The sequence below is a fragment of the Juglans microcarpa x Juglans regia genome, chromosome 8D (genome assembly GCF_004785595.1).
Source record: "Juglans microcarpa x Juglans regia isolate MS1-56 chromosome 8D, Jm3101_v1.0, whole genome shotgun sequence".
Taxonomy (NCBI): Eukaryota; Viridiplantae; Streptophyta; class Magnoliopsida; order Fagales; family Juglandaceae; genus Juglans; species Juglans microcarpa x Juglans regia.
In genome coordinates this window covers 30,046,480-30,068,426 of record NC_054608.1, presented here as the reverse complement: position 1 = coordinate 30,068,426, position 21,947 = coordinate 30,046,480, and the positions used below count along the sequence as shown (strand labels likewise).

Genomic DNA, 21,947 nt, shown 5'->3' with positions numbered 1-21,947 from the left:
AAGATGCGGGTATGAAATAAGGTTGCCTTAAAAATGCATTTGGACCATATATATATATTTGTCGGTTTACCGATGAAAACAGAAATTCAAGAGAATATGATCACATGAGTGGTTTATTAAATTTGAATGGATGCAGTAGTCCTTGTCTGACCACATGACATAATCTTGTGTGTCATTTGCTTGCAATGTGCATGAGAGAGAGAGAGAGAGAGAGAGAGAGAGAGAGTTGGGTCCTCGACTGATGGGACCTGGAACGAACAAGCTGATGAGAGAGTTTGACCTTGAAATTATGGGATCTGGAATGGTGGTTAGATGTGAAAGAAAGGCTTTGATGTTGAGGTGACAAAGGATTTGGCCAAAAGAGCTATTTTCTTCTTTCGTACATATTCAGTATCATAAGATCACGGTAGGTGCATGGTACATTAATCTATATATATATATATATAAATCATTTTCCAAATTTAAATTGGCACAATGATGTCGGTAAAGAACTATTTGCACGGAAAAAAAAAAGAGAGGAAAAAAATGTCGGTGAAAGAACAAGAAAGCTCACCAGTTCAGACGTGGGAAGCATGATATGCAGTAGGTACATGCAAGGTATAAATTCGAGAATTAAAACTACGATTAATGATATTTACAGTTCATTAATCACAGTTTTAAAGTCCGTAAATCTCGTATATTTTTTTTTTTTTAAAAAGTGAATTTAAAATACACATAAATTTTTTTTTTTTAACGATAGATCTTACTTTTTTTTCAAAAGAAATATGCAACTTGCACTCCTTAAAACTGTACTACCTAGCATTATTCTTAAAACTAACAATGAAATATCTGTGAAAATTATGATCAGAAGGTACTACGCATACATGGTAATTATTTACAATATTAATTTGGCAGAAGCCTTACGTGGTAATTAATTCTAAGATGAAATCCTGAAAAGTGTGTGTATGTATGTGTGTATATATATATATATATATATATATATATATATACACACGCGCGTGCACACACACAAACATACACATATATAACGGATGCATTATATAATGGAAAATAATGCATTAATCTTTAAAGCAAAATTTTGGGTTATTTGAGCCTTTTTTTGTTTTTTCTGTTCATAGAGGCTGCTATTAATTTGAATGAAAGGTGGTATACATGATACAGAATACTTACTATAAGACTCGTTACAATTATAAAAAAATAAAATAAAATATCAATACTTTTTAATACTAGCCAATGGAGAAGATTTTGGTATAAATTTTAATTCTGATGTGTCAATAAGCAAACTTCTAAATATTTTTTTTTTCATTTAGAATATTGCAAAAGTATTATCAATAGTTGTAGTTCCATTAAACAATTATAGTTAAACTCTACCTTTTTTCACATATCTAACAAGGATTGAGTTTTCCCAGAAGTTCATGTATAAAACTTTAAAAAAAAAAAAAAAAAAAAGAAAAGAAGAAGGGAAAAGACCAAAGTACTCTTGAGTTACTTGGTCTTAATAATTTGAAGGTTGTGAAGGTTCTTTATTATAGGGCCGGTGCATTTGTATTGGGCTTTAATGGAAGTAATGATATTGTCTGCCAAATATATTTAGGATTGTTTTGGTTACATAAAATTAAATTATCTCATTTCATATAATTATTATAATTTTTTTAAATTTTTATATATAATATAATAAATAATTCATTTTTTTTAAATTTTAAAATAAAAATTATTTTAAAAATTATATTATAATAATATTTTATTCAATTTTTAATAAAACATCTCATTTTATCTTACTGTGTGCTGCGTTTAAAAAAAAAAAAATTGCATGTGGAGTGTGCGGAGAGTGCGGCTGATGTATAGCCGCACTCTTTATTTAATACGACCAAGTGAATGCCATCAGATCGATAGATAGATGTGTCCTGCATTCAGGTCCTCCAAGCACTTATAGTATCACCTTATTGAGCATACCATGCCATTAAATTTCATACCAACCAATGAAACTTGCCTTCAGAATTGGTACATAACTATAGTACTACATCGACATATGTTATATTTGAGAAGGAAAATGCTAGGTAACCTCTTGATTTTGTCTCCTCAGTTTGACCGCTTGTGTGTTTTAATTAATTTAATTTTATTTTATTTTTTTCTTAACGTTAAGAAAAGTGACTACTAGTGAATGTATAAATTTAAAATGTTTAAATATGTTTAAAAATAATTTGAAAGAAAAAGGAAAAAAAATAGAAATGCACTAGGAGCACGCCCAACGGTACATACTAATTGGCAGCCCCTAATATTCTCCATTTGAGAATGACAGTATTTAGAATGAAGAACTATATATATTAGTTATAAAACTTTCTTGTCATTCAGTAGTTTAATTAGACTACACAAATAGATCAAATTAAAGAACATTTGGAAAACTATATGACATTATTTCATGTTTTTGGCCATGAAGATCACATGCATGCAAAGATGAAAAAGTACATGCATGAATCCCTTCACCAAATATATAAATCATAACATACTCATTCTTTTCTTAAAATATATTCAGAGTTCGTTTAAAATTTTCAATATTTATGTGCGAAGGAGCCAATTCATCTGCCTTAGAATTATATGTAGATTTTTTCAAGAAACTTAGTGATGGTAACACCCCTATATTTATTGATAGCCCTCGTTTTTTGAGGGGCCGTATATTTTTAGGTCTGAAATAAATAATTAAATAGAGATTTGTATGAATGCTATTTTTACAAAGCAATAAGAAAGAAAGAAAAATTTTCAAACTTGTATTAATCTTTCATGAATACTGATAATTAATTTTGCATCTTATAAACTTTTCATGTGTTGCAAATAAGAAAAGAAGTTGAACTATATATGAAAATTACGATCTATATAGAAATTATAAAAAGAGGTAATAATGTATATCAGGAACATCATATATTTGAAACTTTTTAAGTATAACAATTACATGCCAAGTAGTTAGCTATGATCTAGAGAATGTATATTAATGTCCAGAATTCAAATCTAATCTAATTTCTTGAAATAAAATAGAAAAAAGGAAAAAAAATATAGCTACCATAAAATTTTAAGTATGACCAAATTCTAATTTGATGATATCTAAGAAAGATCTATTAAAAATTTATTGATAATTTACAAAACATCCCTTAAGACTGGCCATTTAAGAATACTATTGACCGGGGCTAGATTTCACTTGTGGACAATAACAAAAAAATTAAGTGTCAAAATTTAAGAGTGATATACAAATTGGACGATATAATATACACTATAAAAAAAGTACTTATTTGTTGTCAGTTATTTATTATTAAAATTGTTATTTTATGTCAAAATGAATATATTATTATTGCAAATAGTCATATTTGTCGTAAATAACTCGTCATCAATATTTATTTTTCTTACAGTGATATAATATTTATATATATATAAATTATATATGTACTCACTTTTCGTATGTGTATTATTCTATTAATATGATTGATTGCGTCACTTTTTTTTAATAAAAAATAGTTATTTTGGTCAATAACATCAGTTAAATATATAAAAAATACATAAAAGTGATCGTAATAACAAAACTCATTTTATATATATACATATATAAATATATTAAGAGAGATATAATATATATCAATTTAAATATATATATATATATATATATATATATATTCTACGTTGGGGATCTCATCTTGGCAGGACAATGAACAGGCCCCGGGAGAGAATCGGAGATAATGAATGATCAGTTTTGACTTACTTTCGGAGGAAGCAGTTAATGCTTAACATGGAAGTGTTTAAATACTGATAAGATCGATCGCTGGATCGGTACGTTCCTCGGCAAATATGCATTCTCTCTCGATCGATCGATCGCTTTGTAGTACTTTTTCCATATTTCAATTAACGTGTCATGATCATGTCTGTCTCTACGTTTATATATATATATGCGCGCGCACACACATCCTCTCAGCACCTGCAACCGATCTCATATGTATCGATCAGACATACTCAGACACACAGAGAAATCTGTCGTGAACAGTTTCATGCATGCGAATGTATATCAAGGAAGGATAATATTAAATACAGTTATAAGTTATATAAATATCATATATTTTTTTAAAAAACAAAATAGAGTCTATATACTGTTAAGAAATTAATTTTTTTTATATAAATCTCAAATTTATTTTTTTTAAAAGAAATATACAGTATTTACACACACTCTATATATAATTATAAATTATTTCTCTTATATTAATTAAAAAATTCTCCATCGTCGTCAGACACGTTGGAAGAAGACATATCATTTCTCAACAAATAAAATAGAGAATCATGTCTCTTCCTAATTCCCCTTGAAGGAAGAGATACATTATGTACGAATCTCAGCTAATTAAAGTAATAACCCTGCATGTATATATATGTATCACGATGATCATCTGCCTAGTAATTTATGAGTTTAAAGCTTATAACCTTATACCGGAATCATTAATTCCACTTGTGAAATTTATTAAGTTTATATAAAAAAAAAATATCAAAATATTAATATTTTTTAATATTAATTGACTTCAACAACCTTGTAATATTAGATTCGTGAATAAGCAAACTTGCAAATTGATTTTTTCTCTTAGGTGAACATAACAATTTGCACGGGTCGATCGTTACTGCAGTATATATGCATTCATATGCACGCACTCATGATGACGTGGCCAATATGAATCAGTATGAGTAATGTTAGTTACAAATTTCAAATAGATAAATCTCGCATAAGTTCTTTGTAGAAAGATGGGTCCTACTAAAACAATAGATTTTTTTACACCTTTTTAAAGTGAAGTTTATTTTTTTACAAATCTCGCGTTAGTTACGAATCATTTCTCGGATCAATATATGCATGTTGACAGCCAACATGTCATCAATGCATATCTTCGACGTTTAACCTACCCTCATAGTATCAATATCAATATCAATACACGTATGCATCATGAACTAGCTGATCTAAACTTAGATTATAAAATCGTCGCTAAAGTACTAATACTTAGATATATAAAATCGTTGCCTGAATTTTTGTACACATCTTTGGATTCTATTAACAGTGACTTCGGGAAGAAGATGAACCAGAGGGTAATCGAGAATAACAGAATTGTATATTCCAAAAGGTAAGTTTACATGCACGACGTGTGCTGCTATATATAGATTACTGAATAAGCTAAATAATGAATATAATAACAAATCATGCTAACAATCCTAATAGAATGTACAATGCGTAATGTTATTGCTCTGCCTTTTTATCTGGTGGAACCGTGTACATTGAGAGCAGTTGTGAATTCAATATCCCCAGCAAGATGGAGAGTAAATGTTTATTACTCCCATCTTAGATAAGAGTTTATTAAATGTTGGAGAATGGAGTGGCTTAGTGAATAAATCGGCTAGCTGATGAACAGATGGAACATGTGCAGTGGAGATCTGACCAGCCAAGATTTTCTCGCGAACAAGATGACAGTCAAGTTCGATATGTTTCGTGCGTTCATGGACACTGGGTTTGCAGCAATGTGCAAGGCTGCTAGGTTGTCACAATATAAGGTGGCTGGGTCTGTGATGGAGATGCATAAGTCTTGAAGGAAGTACCGAAGCCATGTGAGTTCACAAGAAACCGCTACCATGGCTTGATATTCAGACTCAGCGGAGGATCTTGAGATAGTACTCTGTTTCTTCGATTTCCAGGATATTAAGGATTGACCAAGAAGAACACAGAAGCCAGTTGTTGATCGACGTGTGTCAGGGCAATTTCCCCAGTTTGCATCAGAGTATGCAACCAGTTCTAGTTTTGAAGAGGCAGGGAAGTATAGTCCTTGGCCAGGGGTGGCCTTAACATATCGAAGGACTTTTAAAATTGCATTATAGTGAGGGACCCGTGGTGTTGCCATGAATTGACTGAGCAAATTCACACTATAGTTAAGGTCAGGCCTCGTATTTGTGAGATAAATCAGCTTCCCAACGAGTCTTCTATACAAGGCTGGGTCATGAAATAATTCATCATCATCTTTTGCCAGTTTGATGTTGGGTTCCATAGGTAAAGGAGAAGGTTTAGCTGCAAGTAACCCAGTTTCAGCTAGGATGTCAAGTGCGTACTTGCGCTGACATAGTTGGATACCCGCTTTGGATCAAGCTACTTCCATGCCAAGGAAGTACTTGAGAGATCCGAGTGTTTTGATCTTGAATTTTGTTGCCAAGAATGCTTTGACAGCATCACTGGAAGCAATGTTGGAGTTGAGGAGGATGATGTCGTCGACGTATATGAGAAGAGCAACAAAAGAGGCAGCTGTGTGCTTTGTGAATAAGCTATAATCTGCTTTAGACTGTTTGAAGCCAAATTCAGCCAAAGATGATGACAATTTGTTGTTCCACTGACGAGATGCCTGTCGTAAGCCATATAGACTTTTGTGTAAACAGCAGACTTTATTGTTTTTGGCAACTGAATGACCAGGAGGAGGCTTCATATCCAATTCTTCATCTAGCTCTCCATATAAGAAAGCATTGTTGACATCTAATTGTTGGAGGTCCCAACCTTTGATTGCTGCCACAGCAAGAAGGCAGCGAATAGAAACTAATTTTGCAACCGGAGAAAATGTGTCATGGAAATCAATTCCTTCAAGTTGAGTGAACCCTTTCGCAACCAAACGAGCTTTGGCCCGTTCAACAGACCCATCAGCTTTGAATTTATATTTATAAATCCATTTGCATGCTATCGGTTTCTTGTTGGGAGGGAGATCAACTATGAACCATGTCTTATTAAGCTCAAGTGCAGTGAGCTCTTGTTGCATTGCTTCATGCCATAGAAGGTATTTGATGGCTTGAGTATATGAAGTGGGTTCAGTGTGGGTAGAGATGGATGTGGTGAAGGCTTTAAAACATGGTGAGAGTGACTGATATGAAATGACAGAAGAGAGAGGGAAATGTACCTTTTTATCTGGGAGATGAGAAGCTCCACTGCCTTTCTGCCTCGATGCCGATTGGAGTGAGTTGGTGGTAATGGCTTGATTACAATGGAAGTCTTTGAGGTAGCTGGAGCTTTGCGAGTTCTGGTGGATCGTCTTGGAAGGGATGGAGGTGGATTGATAGTGGTATCTAATTGGAATGAGTCAAATGTTGGATAAATGGGCGATGAAGGTATGTTTGAGATGGTTGGACTAGATTCGTGAGGCATGTCGAGGTAAGGTTGTACAAGTGTGGTGTTGATGGGAGGGTTTGGAAGTGAGTGCATGGAAGTGTCTGAAAGAGATGTGTTAATGGGTTGTTTTAGAGGAAAAATGGCTTCATGAAACACGACATCTCGTGAGAGGAAAATTTGTTTGGTTTGGAGGTCGAGTAGTTTGTATCCTTTGACTACATAAGGGTAGCCAAGGAAGAGGCATTTCCAAGCTCGCGGGGCAAATTTGGTGCGAGAAGAAGAAATTGTGGAGGCGTAGCATAGACAACCAAAGACTTTGAAATGAGTATATGATGGTTTTTTGTTAAAAAGGAGTTCGAAAGGAGTTTTGTAGTGAAGAATGGGGGTGGGAGTTCTGTTGATTATGTACACATCAGTGGTGATGAAGTCTGTCTAGTATTGCAATGATAATCCTGACTGAAATTTTAATGCTCTGGCAACGTTGAGTATATGCTGATGCTTGCGTTCAGCCAAGGCATTTTGTTGGGGTGTAGCTACGCAAGTGAGCTGATGTAAGGTACCCTTAGATTGATAAAAGGATGGCATGTTGAATTCGGCACCATTGTCAGATCGAATGATTTTTATTTGGGTGTCAAATTGAGTTGCAACCAGGGAAAAGAAATTTTGAAGTGATTGTCGAGCTTCTGATTTGGATGACAGTAAATAAAGCCATGTACATCTGGTGAATTGGTCTACTATTGTGAGGAAATATTTTGCACCATTGTAAGCTTGAGTTTGATTGGGCCCCTAGATGTCTACTGATATTAAATCATATGGTTTGTTAGCCGTAAGTTCAGATGTAGGAAATGGCAATCGATGTAGTTTTGCAATGGGACAGATATCACAAGGATTTTGAGAAGATGCCGTAGCTTTAGAACTGTCTTTGAGAATATCTTTCAAAATATGTTTGGTCATGGAACTATGTCCAAATCGGTAGTGCCACAAAGTAAAATCATCAAATTTGTAAGCATTGGAATTGTTCACAGAGCTAGAAGGAAAAGCATTAAAAAAGGAAGATAAAGCTGTCAGGTGTGGTCTTGAAATCTGCAGGTGGTATAAGCCATTAGTCACCGTCCCTAGTCCAATCGTCGTCCAAGATGAAAGGTCCTGGATATAACATAGATTCGAAAAAAAAAATTAGACAACAATGAGATTGAGTTGCTAATGATTTTGCCGAAATTAGATTAAAGGAGAAGGCAGGGACACACAAAACATTTCTAAGAATCAAACATGCATTAAGCCGAACATCACCAATATGTGTAGCTTGTGTTGTGGATCCATTTGGAAGTTTGACAGTGTGTGAAATAGGAGTAATATTGTGAGAAAAAAGAGCGGAGCTACAGATCATGTGATCTGTGGCTCCTGTATCAATGATCCAAGGGGTGTCGATGGTTGTGACCGTGTGCTGTGAGTGAGCTGAGTTGCAGTATGAGTTACCAGACATGGGAAGATTAGAGGTGCTAGCAATATTGGCTGCAGGGGCAATGATAGGAGTTGGATGAGGGTGAAGCAAAGCAAGTAGTTGGCTATACTGCTCCTGAGTGATAAGCGGTCCATTGTTGATTTGCTCCTGTTCAAGAGTAGACTGATTAGCATAGGATTTAGATTTAGAGTTATTTTTATGGCCAGGAGGAAAGCCATTGAATTTGTAACATTTCTCTTTGATATGCCCTGGTATGCGGCAGTGGGAGCACACGGGGAGATTGGGGTTGGCTTTGAAACAACGTTCCAAAGAATGTCCAGGAATGTTACAATAGGAACAAAATAGTCGATCCTTGCGAGACGACGTTGTGGTGCGATGGTCTGGTCCTCTAGTAACCATAGCAAGTGGTGTTGAGGGGGAGTGAAGCTGCCGACGTCGTTCCTCCTGTTGAACAATTGAGAGAACTCGATTTAATGTGGGAAGTGGATCGTGGAGTAGTATTTGAGCTCGGATTGAATCAAATGAGTCGTTGAGACCCATGAGAAACTGCATGACTTTGTTCTTGTGTGTGTATTCCAGTAGCGTCTTCACAGAACCGCACGTACATATTGGCATGGGCTCATAGATTTCCAATTCATCCCAAAAACACTTGAGTTTGTTGTAATACTGGCTTACAAAATCATCCTCCTGTGTGAGAGAAGAGATGGATTTGGATAGTTGGAAGATGCGTGGAGCATTTTGGATGGAGAACCTCTCACGGAGGTCATTCCAAACGTGTGTAGCTGTGTCTGCATGAGCAATGCTTGATCGATGTTCTGAACCAACAGAGTGCTGGATCTAAGCGATTATCATATTGTTACATCGTTCCCATGGGGCATAGAGGGGATCAGAGTTGCTTGTAGGCTTGACAATTGTGCCGTCGATGAATCCAAGTTTGTTTTTGATGTTTAGAGCTCGCCGCATGGTTCTGGCCCAAGTAACATAGTTTTCAGTGTTGAGGAGATCGGGAACAAGAGGAGAGGAAGCTCCTTCGCCTGGTTGGATGAAATAAGGACTGGCCGGGTGATGAGGGTTGGTGGTGGGATTGGTTTGCATATTTGAGTCTGTGTTTGACATACTTGAATTTGTGCTTGCGGATGTTTCTGAATCTGAATCTGTATCAGAGGTTGGGGGTGTCAGGCTCTTGATACCATATTAACAGTGACTTCGGGAAGAAGATGAACCAGAGGGTAATCGAGAATAACAGAATTGTATATTCCAAAAGGTAAGTTTACATGCACGTGTGCTGCTATATATAGATTACCGAATAAGCTAAATAATGAATATAATAACAAATCATGCTAACAATCCTAACAGAATGTACAATGCGTAATGTTATTGCTCTGCCTTTTTATCTGGTGGAACCGTGTGCATTGAGAGCAGCTGTGAATTCAATAGATTCTGAAAAGCTCTATTTTCACTCTTCAAATTTTTATATATATTTCATATTATATATAGATCATATAATCTTTTCTTTAAATTACCTTTTTTCTTTAACAGATATTATACCTACAAAAGTTTCTTTTGGAAAGCGGAAACAGAAGATCACGATAAAAAAAGCATGCATACAGGAACGAGAAGATAAGCAAATTCAGTAACTGTATATATTTTGCATTGGCACCGAAAGCGCCTAATATATTTAGATTCTGAACACATTGGAAATGGTTTGGAACAGTTATATATATATTTATATATATATACAGAACAATTAAAGAAGTTGATCAATATATATACTAGCTATAAATTACACAATCTCATATATATAGGGCTGAGCACCGACCGTTTCGGAGTCGGAGGGCCCAACCTCTAACTACGACTCTGACTTTGTCTGAGGTCGAATCTGACCTCCGACTTCGAGACCTACAGAATCCGCTCCGACTCCGACTTCGACTTGTCGGAGCAGAGTCGGATTTTTTTATTTTTTATTTTTTGTCTTTTTTAACTTCATATTTAACCCACTTTTTAAAAAAAAAAAATTGTGGGTTTTCAAATTTCAATTTTCTCAACATTATAATCTAAACTAATTAAACTTTTGATTATAACAAAAAATACAACTAAATAAAACAAGTAACATACTAACTTTTGATTAAACTTTTGCTATAGTGATTTTAATTTAGTATAACTATATAATGGTATTAGTATAAATATTATACTAACTATATCACTGATTGTATTAGTACACTAATGTCTAATACTAGTATATCACTATAGTTAATAGTATCATATAGTAATATAGTATTAGTAATTAATACTATAGTGATTTATATAGTAATTTATATATAGGCTTAAAGTGGTTTACTAATTTATATGTAGTAATTAATACTGTTAGTAATTTATATGAATAATACTTTAGTTATTATACATTAGTATTATATGTTATTATAAATTTATAGATTAGTGTTTATCCATTAGTATTACAATATTACATGTTGATGTTATTATGCATCTTAGTATTTATAGTATATTATATATACATTAGTATTACATGCTATTATATTTATACATTAGTAATTTAGTGTTACATGGTAGTAATATTGTAAATTTGTAATAGTATGATATTTACATATAGTCATATACTAAACTATTATTAGTCAATTTAGTCTATATATTATAGTATAAATATATTATTTAACTAGTATATTATTGAGTTTAACTAACTATATCAGATATAGTTGTATAAAATTTAAACAATTAATATATAGAAAAACACATTTTTTTTTATAAATTATGTATAAAATCGGAGTCGGAGGGCCACGTCGGAGGCGGAGGCGGAGGTGGAGTCGGAGTCGGATCGGAGAGGAGCTGGAGTCGGTTCATCAATGACTCCGACTCCGACTTCCAAGAGGAAAAAACCTCCGACTCCGACTCCGACAAGTCGGAGTCAGAGCGGAGCCGGTACGGAGTCGGATTGTCAGATTTTTGCTCAGCCCTACATATATATAGTTCTCTAATTATCATTTTGATTTGTTATTGGAGGGGCTGGCGCCAAAAGTTTAAAGTATATTTTATTATTTATTTTATATCTTAATACAATATCATACACACATTTTTTAGGATTCATCATATCAGCCCACGAGAAATATTATAAGAAAGTCTTACGCTACATAATTTCAATTAACCAATATGAGATTTGTCATTTTTTTCATTCTATTTACGTACACACATATATATACTTAAACATTAAGATAGAAGGACAACAATAATAAATCACATATTGATTAAGTAGAGGTCGCATGGTGTAAAGTTTCTATATAAAAGTTTTCTTAACCCACTTGTCGCACTCGATGATATTGAGAATTAAGTACAATACAGTGAATCTACCTTAATTTTTTGGGTTTTTTTTAACCTCCAAATCTAAAGAAAGAAAGTTCGATTGAGTAGTAATCATGTATCCCGAAAGACTTGATGAACTAAATAAATAAAGGAAAATACTACTTGGCCTCCTCATTGTTACCGCTCAAAGTTATCGCTCGACTATTTTAATATCTTTTTATTTTATTTAGTAATTAATAAGAAAATGGCTATTTGTAAAATTGTATTTTTTTTAATGATTAAGATGTAAAAAATATTTAAAAGAAAATGATAAAAAAAGAGCAACAAATTTGTGCTAGCGGGCGGCCCGCTATAGCCACAAAGGGATTACATAAAAGTAATATCTGTTTTTTTAAGGGAAACTATCATCGTTCATTCGTCAAGAAACTTACATTCATGAGCGGATACATTCTGGGATGTCCTCATATCAAACATGACATCATAAACTAAAATAATGCATTTGGAGTTCTACCAATACACTATTTACTTTTGTGACTGGTCTAGTCTTCACTACTGCTCATACTCTCTATAGACAAATGTCCAAAAGACAGCCCAACCTCACCCTTCATAGAAGGAGATGACTCAACCTCTACAAACAAAATTCTGAGAGATGAACTCTTTTTTTTTTAATTAACAATAAGAAAATAAAAAAGAAAGCAGTAAGATATTGCGAAAAAAGATGAATTACAGTATGGGCCAATTTCGGTAGAATTCGGAATTGTGACGGCACATGAAGGCAACGCGCTTGTCTCTTTTCAACCACAAAGGTCAGATCTAAAAGATCTGGTGGTGGCGAGTCTGGTGATTTGACATGTGTGGCGAGAAGAGCTACCAGAAGAGGTGGTGCATGAGGACCACTCGCGATGATTTTTGCAAAACTGTCACTTTTCTCCGAATGATTTGTGGCTTGAGAGTCTGCACTTGTGCCGCACGTGTCTCTCAATAGTTGTTGGAAAGCTACATATTTGTCTTGTTCGGTCTTGAAGGAACCAAAATAAAACTAAGCAGAAAGAACTACGTTGATAGATAAGGTGGGTAGATAGAGGAAGGAGGGGAATGAGAGGGAGAAGGAGGAGGAAACCGAGATCTCTTCCTCCTCCGGTGAAAATCATATTTGGAGCGCCCCTTGGTTTTTTAAGAGAGAGAGAGAGAGAGAGAGGAAGGGGAGACGGCTAGGAATACTTCCTTTTGTGTAATCCCTTTATGTTTAGAATATTTCTCATGAATAAATCCAGCCACACCCACATGAACTAAAAAAATCCTGCTAAGCTATAAATCATGACGGATGAGTTTGGAATTAAAACTTACCCAAAAATGAGTACTGTGGGACAAATTACATAAATATTGCAGCTAATTAAAGCCATTAATTTCTATATCCAGCGGTTCCAAATTATTGTGGTAATTAATGAATTTGTCTAGCTCCACATTGCGTATATTCATCAAATATATATGCATTCAATTATCTCTATTATAAATGTTTGTCACAAGAGCTTACTAATTAAGTTCATATATTTACGTACTTTGTCTGTCCTTTGTGCATGTTTCAAGAGCGCAATTTGGCTTCGCCTGTCGGTCGACTTTGTGGTACCTTGCTGGCCGGGGATCTACAACTTTGATTATAAGCACACACAACTCCACACAAGTACTATATATATGGTAGGATGCTAGGAAATTATTCTATGAATTAGTCATGTTTTGCATGTATAAGTTTCAATGACAATTGGTTATAATTAAGAGAAATGGTCCTCTTTGTTTAATATTTGTCATTCCTAATCATACATGATGTTAATATCACTCAATTTTTAGTGTCTTTCCAATTGCACTGTTGATATGTGAATCCATTTTAAGGAGCGGTTTGGATAGTGGTCAGATGATATGAGATGGTTTTAAATGAAAGTTAAAAATTGAATAAAATATTGTTAGAATATTATTTTTTAATATTATTATTGTTTTGAAATTTGAAAAAAATTGAATTATTTATTATATTTTGTGTGAGAATTTGAAAAAGTTGCAACGATGAGATGATATGAGATGAAACACTCTTATTATCCAAAAGGGACCTTATAAATGTGTCATATCAATATATGTGATTGAGATTGACAAAATTTAATATGAAGATCGAATAGTTAGCATTATTCATTATTAATTTAAACAATGTTAAATTTGAAATCACTTAATAATTTAAATATTTAAATAAAAAATCACTTAAAATACAACACGTTTCCCGTTAGTTTTTATTTTGTAAGTTTGATTTCTTTTATTGGTATGGATACTTAAGAATAAATTTTCGACTATATAATATTAAAAATGTACATACGCTTAACAAGCTGAAATTTTCTACTCACTCTCAGGGCCCGTTTGGACATTTAAAATATTTTAGAATTCTATTAATAGTGGTGAAATGGTTTGAATTAAAAGATTTTATTGGATTTTAGAAAAAGATTAGAGAGAAGAAATTGAACAAAAATATTATAAATTTAAAATATTATTTGAATATAATTTTTGTTTTGAAATTTAAAAAAATTATATTATTTTTTATTTTTTATTCGGAAGTTTAGGAAAATTGTATTGAGTTTTGTATTTAGATAATAGTTAGGTAATGATTAAATGAAAAAGTTAAAAATTTGAAATTAAAAAATATTTTGTATTTGAATGATACTTAAGAAGGAAATTATGTGAATTTTTTAGAATATATGAGAATATCTAAGCGTCCAAACAAGCTCTAAGACCACTAGGGCTCCCCTGTGAGATTTTCTTTTGTATGTTTGAACTAAGGTATCATTTGGAAAATGAGATGCGAAATTTGTGAATAATAATTAAAATAGTTTGAGTTATTATTGAATTTTGAGAAAAAAGAGAGAAAAAGTTTAATAAAAATATTATAAAGTTAAAATATTGTTATAATATAATTTGTTGATATAATTTTTGTTTTAGAATTTAAAAAAGTTAAATTATTTTTTGTATTTTGTTTAGAAGTTTGAGAAAGTTATAATAATTGATTAATAATTTGATGAAAATTTAAAAAATTTAAAATTGAAAAATATTTATATTTGAGTATTAATGTTTAGAAAGAAAATGGAATGAGATGTTTCCAATTGAGGCCTAAAGCATTAGCATTGGATTATGCACATTGAAATGCAAAATTTGCATAATATGACATGATTTTACATTTGGTTATTCAACTCAAAACTTATTCTCACATTGACTTATCCATCTATTAGTCAAAATAATAATAAAATATTATAAATTTAATAATATTTTTGTTTTCAATTTTTGTTTGCAATTATTTTTTTTCTAAATTAAGAGCTATATGCAAATATATTAATACAAGTGCAGAGTAATATTTCTGGAGTACATCAAATACATTCTAAATATTTAATACAACACCATTAAAAAAAACACATCTGTCTATTACAATTTTACCTAAAAAAAATACCATTGAAAATCACACAAGTCATCACTAATGTTCAACACATTTAGGTTTTACTCTGCAGTACATAAGATGCTTCCGCAGATTTCTACATGCTAAATCAAGCTGGATGGCAACAAAATGAAGCAGTCTGAGAGCACTGGCAGCTGATTCGGTAAAATGAAGAAAAGTCTAAAATTTTAATGGATTAAGAGTTAAGACACTGGCATTGGATTCAGTAAAACTCAAAACTCAAGCTTTGAGCTACAAGAAATTTAGTTTCATCTTCATATTTGAGGACTCACTATTTATAAGTCTATCCTATTATTTTATTATAAAATACAGGAGACTATTAATTTGGGTTTGAAAATTAGTTTGTGAAATGTGTTTGTTAGGTAATTAGGTTGAGAAAAAAAATTAATTGGGAAACAATAATTTAAATATTAAATTAAATTATTAATATACATATGGTTAGTGTAATTGTAAAATATGAAAAAGAAAATTAAAAATATTATTATTAAAAAATAATATTATATTATATTTTGATGAATCCAATAGTTGTGAGATTATGGATAAAGAGGTTTTGAATTTATGAAAAACATGTAATTTTCATCAAATTTTAAAGATGATTTTGATGAAGCCAATGCTAATACTATGAAGAGATTTAAATTTAATGTTAAAGGAAAGTATTTCTGCTTCAAACACAAATTCAACTTCTTTTTTTTCTTATTTGCCAGCTAGAACAACTTCTAACTTCCAAGCAAAAACTACATGAACTACAAGTCATATTGATTTGGAGTTAGATTTACATTTGAATAATCAATCTTTATTTTTTTAAGTTGTCCTCACTATTAAGAACAGAACGGCAGAGGCGACAGGCAGCTGCAGAAAATGGACAACACATATGACTTCATAAATGTGTAGACGAATTGACCGACCGGACAAAGCTAGCTTACGTTATTATTTGCTACAATTTGTCTTTTATATATATATATATATATATATCTTTATTATATAAGAGCCTATCTCAAATGAACAGTAATAAACAGTACTTTTCTTGTTTTTTCGTGTAACATCCGTGTAGCACGTATACTACTTTTTATATTTTGTATCCGTAAATGTCTTTTTATTATTTTAATATCTTTTTATATATAGATGTATCAATATATATTATTTTAATTATGAAAAATGATGAATTATGTCAGTAAATGCTTGTATCAGTATAAAATGTCAGTAATTTTATATTCCCGGTATAAATTTTTTTATTATCTTCTTTAGTCAGCATATCATTTTAATTATGCAGAAAATTACTTGTGTCAGAATATATTTTAATTATGAGAAAAAAATTAATTTTATTAGAAATCTCTACACGCTTGTGTCAGTAGAAAGAAATTGCTTGTGTCAGTAGGAGAAAGAAATTATTGTGCCAGTAGGTTGAATCAATACATGAATATAGATAATTATATTGATTTACATATTTAAATAATTAAAAATGATAATAAAAAAGAAAAAATCGCCACAGAAGAAGGAAACATTAAAAAAATATTGTAAAACAATCGGTCAAAATCTTCTGCCAAGACAAATATATTTGTCTCATACTCCAAATTGAGCTTCCCTACAAAATAAAATAAAATAAAATATATGTCAAATTTTTAATTTAAAAAAATACAACTGAGTGAATAAAAAAAACTGTAAAAAAAACATGTGCCGAACAAAAAATCCATATGTATATTTCATTTCAAGACTTTTTCTCCCTATCTGATTTGGAAGATTTTCTTTTTATCTTTGATTTGATGTCTGATTTGATTGGTTTTACAGCTTTTACTTACTTTACAGCAGTCTGATGGGTGATATGGGTGATAGATAAGAGGTCTGGAAAGAGGACGCCTAGAAAGAGAGGGAACATACTTTAAAAGATGATGTTGTGTTCATCTTTAGAAGAGTTCCTATTTTCATAGTGTTCTTTGTTTGGTTCCAGATATTATTCCTCACTACAAGTAATTTTCTGAAAAATCCTGTATTTTTTACTTCTTCTCTAATACTCCATTTTTTTCTTTTACGTACTGATCATCTTTTCAGTTTCTTTACCGTCTCTTCTCTTATTCTCTATTTTTCCCTTTTACTGATTTTTAATATTTACTGCTGATTTTTACTGATGATTTCTTCTACTAATGATTTCTTTTCAGCTTCTTCTAAGGTGTTCTTACCATCAGATTTCAAAAACTAAAATTTTCTGGTGTTTGATCATTGTAAGTGCATGATTGTTTAGTGTAATATTTTCTGTTAGTTATTTAGAGTAAATATTTTTTTACTTCCATGTTTTTTGTTCATTGGTTACTGCCATGCTTAGTATTTTCTTTGGGTTACTGATTTGTTTTCAAGTCTTGTTAATTGAAAACTTTTAGTGCTGGACATTTCTGATTCTTATCTTTGTAAGTGTATAATATTTTTATTTTGTATTTATTTTTCCCCTTTTTCATTTATTGTTTTTCTCTTTCTCGCTTTGTTGATATTTTGTTAGAGAAAACTATTGTATTCAAACAGAATATACAATAATAGAGATAAAGAAAAGCCTTCAAAAAATCATGTGTTGTATATTTTTATTCTATTTTTAATTTATTATTTTTCTGTTTGATACTGTGTTTCTAGCTTCGTTAGTCTTGTGTTTAAAGACACTATACTATGTTCAAAAAACCAAACACAATATTAAATATACATAATCGAAAAGAAACTGTGAGTGCACTTCAAAAAAAATTGGCAGACAAGTAAAAATAAAAGAAATGCTTCTGAAAGCCATATCTACAAAAGAGGTTATGTAATAATCTTATTTATAAGAGGTAACCTTATTTACAATATATAGTGAGAAATCAAACAAAAATTACTACAAAAATACAAACAAAAAAAAAAAAATACTTTAGAGCAAACTGGTTTGGTTCAAACCTAACACTTAACAGAAGAAAAAAATCCACACAGTAACCAATCTATAGAAACCAACACCATAAACAGCTAGGCATGAGAGAAGAAAAAAAACATCCATTCAGCATCCAATAAACGTGATCTGGAAAGAACAGCTTAAACAAGTTATTTCCTTGTTTAATACAGAATACATAATTGTCAAGCTATCTACATTTAGGGGAATTAAGACTACAAAATTGTCAAGCTATTTACATTTAGGAGAATTAAGATTTCAACAGGTTTGTTTAAACGTACTTTCAAATAGCTTTTCAGTAATTTAACCTAAATGAAGTGACGGCTAAACAAGTATAAAAAAAGGTGAAGATTCCCAAAAGGCAATCTTGTTCCAAAGTGTATATTCAAGAAATAAGATAGCAAATTGTATAAAATGGAAAAAATTAAATACAAAACTAATAATGTAGTACTTTACCTCATCTCTGGGGGAACAAACTGCAAGCAAAGGCTTGATGAATACTCTGCTTGGCCCCGTTGCTAACCAAAACTTGATCAGGCGTGTAAGAGATCACACTCTCCTCTGCACAAACACAATTGTCCGTTAGACTACCCCAACTCAGAAAATGAACCCAATCCCATCAACGTGACCAATTACAACAACAACAAAAAAAAAGTTAAAAAATTCTTTCAGATCTACTCAAATATATAAGGAATGAAAATGGTTTCTTCATTCTCTAACACCGAAAAAAAAAATAATCTCCACATATGAAAAACAAAATAACCCTATAGGAAAGCACAACAAAATTAGTGAAAGAAAAAAAAATAAAGATCAAGCGAAAAAAAATAACACTAAGATCTGAACAAGATCTCTTCAAATATATGAAGATCTGTTCAGATTACAACAAAAAAAGTTGGAAAAAAAAATCTTTTAGATCTACTGAAGAAAAAAAATCTTTCAAGTAGATCTGTAAGTAAAGGGTTTCTTCATTTGCCTACACCGAAAAAAAATAATCTCCACATATATGAAAAACAAAATAACCCGATAGTAAAGCACAAAAAAATAAGTGAAAGAGAAAAAAAAAATAAAGATCAAGAGAAAAAAAAATAATAAGAACACTAAGATCTGAAAATAGATCTATAGAAAATATGAACAGCTTGAACAGCTTTAAAGATGTTCGGATCTATAGAAAATATATCAATAAAACGAGTTAAAAAAATCCACTTGATCTTTAGAACACTTATGATCTGAAAATAATAAGAACACTTGATCTTTCACATCTTTAAAGCTGTTCAGATCTATAGAAAAAAAATAGAAATAAAACATGTTAAAAAAATCTAGATCAACTTAGATCTGTAGGAAATATCTCTTTATTTACCTGCAGATCCACGATGGAAACAAAAATATAGACAGCTGCAAATTGCAAATGTGGCCAAAAATATGAGAAGTGAGAGTAGGCTTACGGGAGGTAGATAGAGAGATAGAGACGGGAAGATGAAAAAAAGTAAGAAAAAGAAAGAAAGAAGAAAGAGTGAGCGAGAGTGAGGGAGATGAGAAGATTATTTAATAGAAATCGAGAGAGATATCAGATAGCAAGAAATATATGAGAGAAAGAGAAGAATAAAAGTGAAAAAAAGAAATAAAAGAATGCGAGTGAGAGTGAGAGAGAGAGAGACGGAAAAGGATGTAGAAGATATACTTAATGCCTGAATATGTTATAAATGCTTTTTATGAATTGTACTTGTTAAAGTCATTTCCCACTCAAACATTATGTCAGCCATTACTTCTTGTTTGTCACGTGATATGTATTTAAAGTCATTTCCCGCCTAAATAATATGTCGGTCATTACTTCTTGTGAATATATACTTGTTTGATTTCTCTTTCACTAATAATACATGTCATTTTATGTCAGTCATTGCTTGTCACGTGATTTTATTTATTTAACTGGTATAATTATCGTCTAACTTGTTAATTGTAATTCTCATGATAATAATATTATTTTTTTATTAATTAATTTAAAAATTCGAGTGTGTCTTCAGTCAATCTCATCTAACTGATACCATTAATAAAAACAGCAATAGTGACAACTCCAAATCATTATAATTGAATGGTGGGAAGTAATTTGTGTTAGAATCAAATCAACAGCTTGAAAAATAAATATTATAGTGTTTAAATAATGCCTTATTTGAATTTAAAACTCACCTTAACTCATCTCAATTAATTTCATTTCATCGATATAAATTTATATATAAAATATAATAAACAATTCAATTTTTTTAAATTTTAAAATAATTTTTTATAAAATATACTAAAAAATAGATAAATATGAAATTTATATTAAAAAAAATTATTTTTTAATTATAAACTCATTCTTTTTTAAAAATGTACGTTGAGGTTCATATCACATGGTCCAGTGAGTTAAGAAGCATCATGACTATGCTTGCCACGTGATTTTATTTATTTAACCGGTATAGTTAATCTTAAATCTATTATGGTTTTTAAAAAAATATATATATAGTTACAATGTATTTTAAATTATTTAGTTTGAATAATATTATATATATATCAGATTGACACATAAACCCAAGTCCAACGGTGAAGATTTAAAATTCTAAAATTATTTATATATATATATATATTATTATGTAGGAGAGAGAGAAGATATATGGGAAATCGTGAAGGTGGGATCCAATGACAGCTGCAACTGACGTATCACGTTTCTCTTAACTTTTTTGACCTTTTTCTTCACCTCTACTTTTTTTTTTAAATATTATTGTTGTTTGAATAAGTTCAAAAGTAAAAAAAAAAAATAAAAAATAAAAAGAATCTGCTGAACCACCACAAAATCGACACGTCAGCTAGGTCAAGGTGACCATCTTTTCGATTACTCTCTTGATCATCTTTTAGAGATAGAGGCAATTCGATATTTATTTATCGGTGATAAAACGGAAATTTATGAAAATAATAATTATATTTAAAGGTCTTCATATAACTTAAATGCATATTCATATTTTGGTTAGGTATGAGTAAAATATTTTGCATTAGATTAGTCAAACTACTAAACCTAAACATATGAGTTACAGAATGTGCAAGTTCCATGCACTTCTGGAAAAAAAGTTAGAGTTCATTATTATAAAAATATTTTTTTTATGTGAGTCTCAAATTTATCCAATTTTTTTAAATGAAATATTATGCGAAATTTACACGTCCTAAGACTATTTCTACCATGCATCACTCATCTAACATTCGTCTTTTAAAAATGTAAACATAATAATATTACTATTATGACATAACTAACTGTTCAATTAGAAAGCATATCTGATACTTTTAGCTCGGATTGCAGGCCTACTACATATGTCATCTCAAAATCAACTTAACGAAATGAACACAACTTAGTGAAAATATGAAAATAAAAAATACAATAATACAACAAAAAAAATCATAACATTTTTGTTAATATTATAATTTTCTTTCTAATAATAGGTTTTACACATCCAAAAATTAAATGAAAAAAATTGCAAGAAAATGAAAATGTGAGTAAAACCTTTAGATCCAAATATAGATCAAAAAATGAATAACAAAAAAAAGGCACTTCGAAGACCAATGAAAAAATATATCGCATCTAGATCTTGATTCATATGTAAAAATGAACAATGAAAATACAACAAAA

At 31.1% G+C, this 21,947-nt stretch overlaps 2 protein-coding genes and 1 long non-coding RNA gene across 3 annotated transcripts; all 3 read right to left on the bottom strand.

Annotated features, from left to right (window-relative positions):
• Positions 1-5,405: 5,405 nt before the first annotated feature.
• Positions 5,406-6,047, bottom strand: LOC121242411 (uncharacterized mitochondrial protein AtMg00810-like). Its single transcript, XM_041140275.1, has one exon. It carries the CDS (start codon positions 6,045-6,047, stop codon positions 5,406-5,408), a length of 642 nt encoding a protein of 213 aa, XP_040996209.1.
• A 1,886-nt stretch (positions 6,048-7,933) lies between these two features.
• Positions 7,934-9,725, bottom strand: LOC121242410. Its single transcript, XM_041140274.1, has 3 exons — positions 9,470-9,725; positions 8,400-9,397; positions 7,934-8,293 (listed from the first exon to the last, which is right to left on the bottom strand). Exons 1-3 carry the CDS (start codon positions 9,723-9,725, stop codon positions 7,934-7,936), a joined length of 1,614 nt encoding a protein of 537 aa, XP_040996208.1.
• Positions 9,726-16,819: 7,094 nt separating this feature from the next.
• Positions 16,820-19,931, bottom strand: LOC121242130. Its single transcript, XR_005935895.1, has 3 exons — positions 19,656-19,931; positions 18,755-18,859; positions 16,820-16,984 (listed from the first exon to the last, which is right to left on the bottom strand). It is a non-coding gene; the product is annotated as an uncharacterized LOC121242130 (long non-coding RNA).
• Positions 19,932-21,947: the final 2,016 nt, after the last annotated feature.

What these genes read in the sequence shown, in the direction of transcription:
- LOC121242410 (XM_041140274.1), bottom strand. Translation starts at nt 9,725, where the DNA reads ATGTCAAACACAGACTCAAATATGCAAACCAATCCCACCACCAACCCT. An exon ending in CTATGCCCCATGGGAACGAT is followed by an intron (nt 9,398 to 9,469) that starts GTAACAATATGA and finishes TTGCTCATGCAG; the next exon opens with ACACAGCTACACACGTTTGG. An exon ending in CATGTTTGATTCTTAGAAAT is followed by an intron (nt 8,294 to 8,399) that starts GTTTTGTGTGTC and finishes TGTTATATCCAG; the next exon opens with GACCTTTCATCTTGGACGAC.
- LOC121242411 (XM_041140275.1), bottom strand. Translation starts at nt 6,047, where the DNA reads ATGGAACCCAACATCAAACTGGCAAAAGATGATGATGAATTATTTCAT.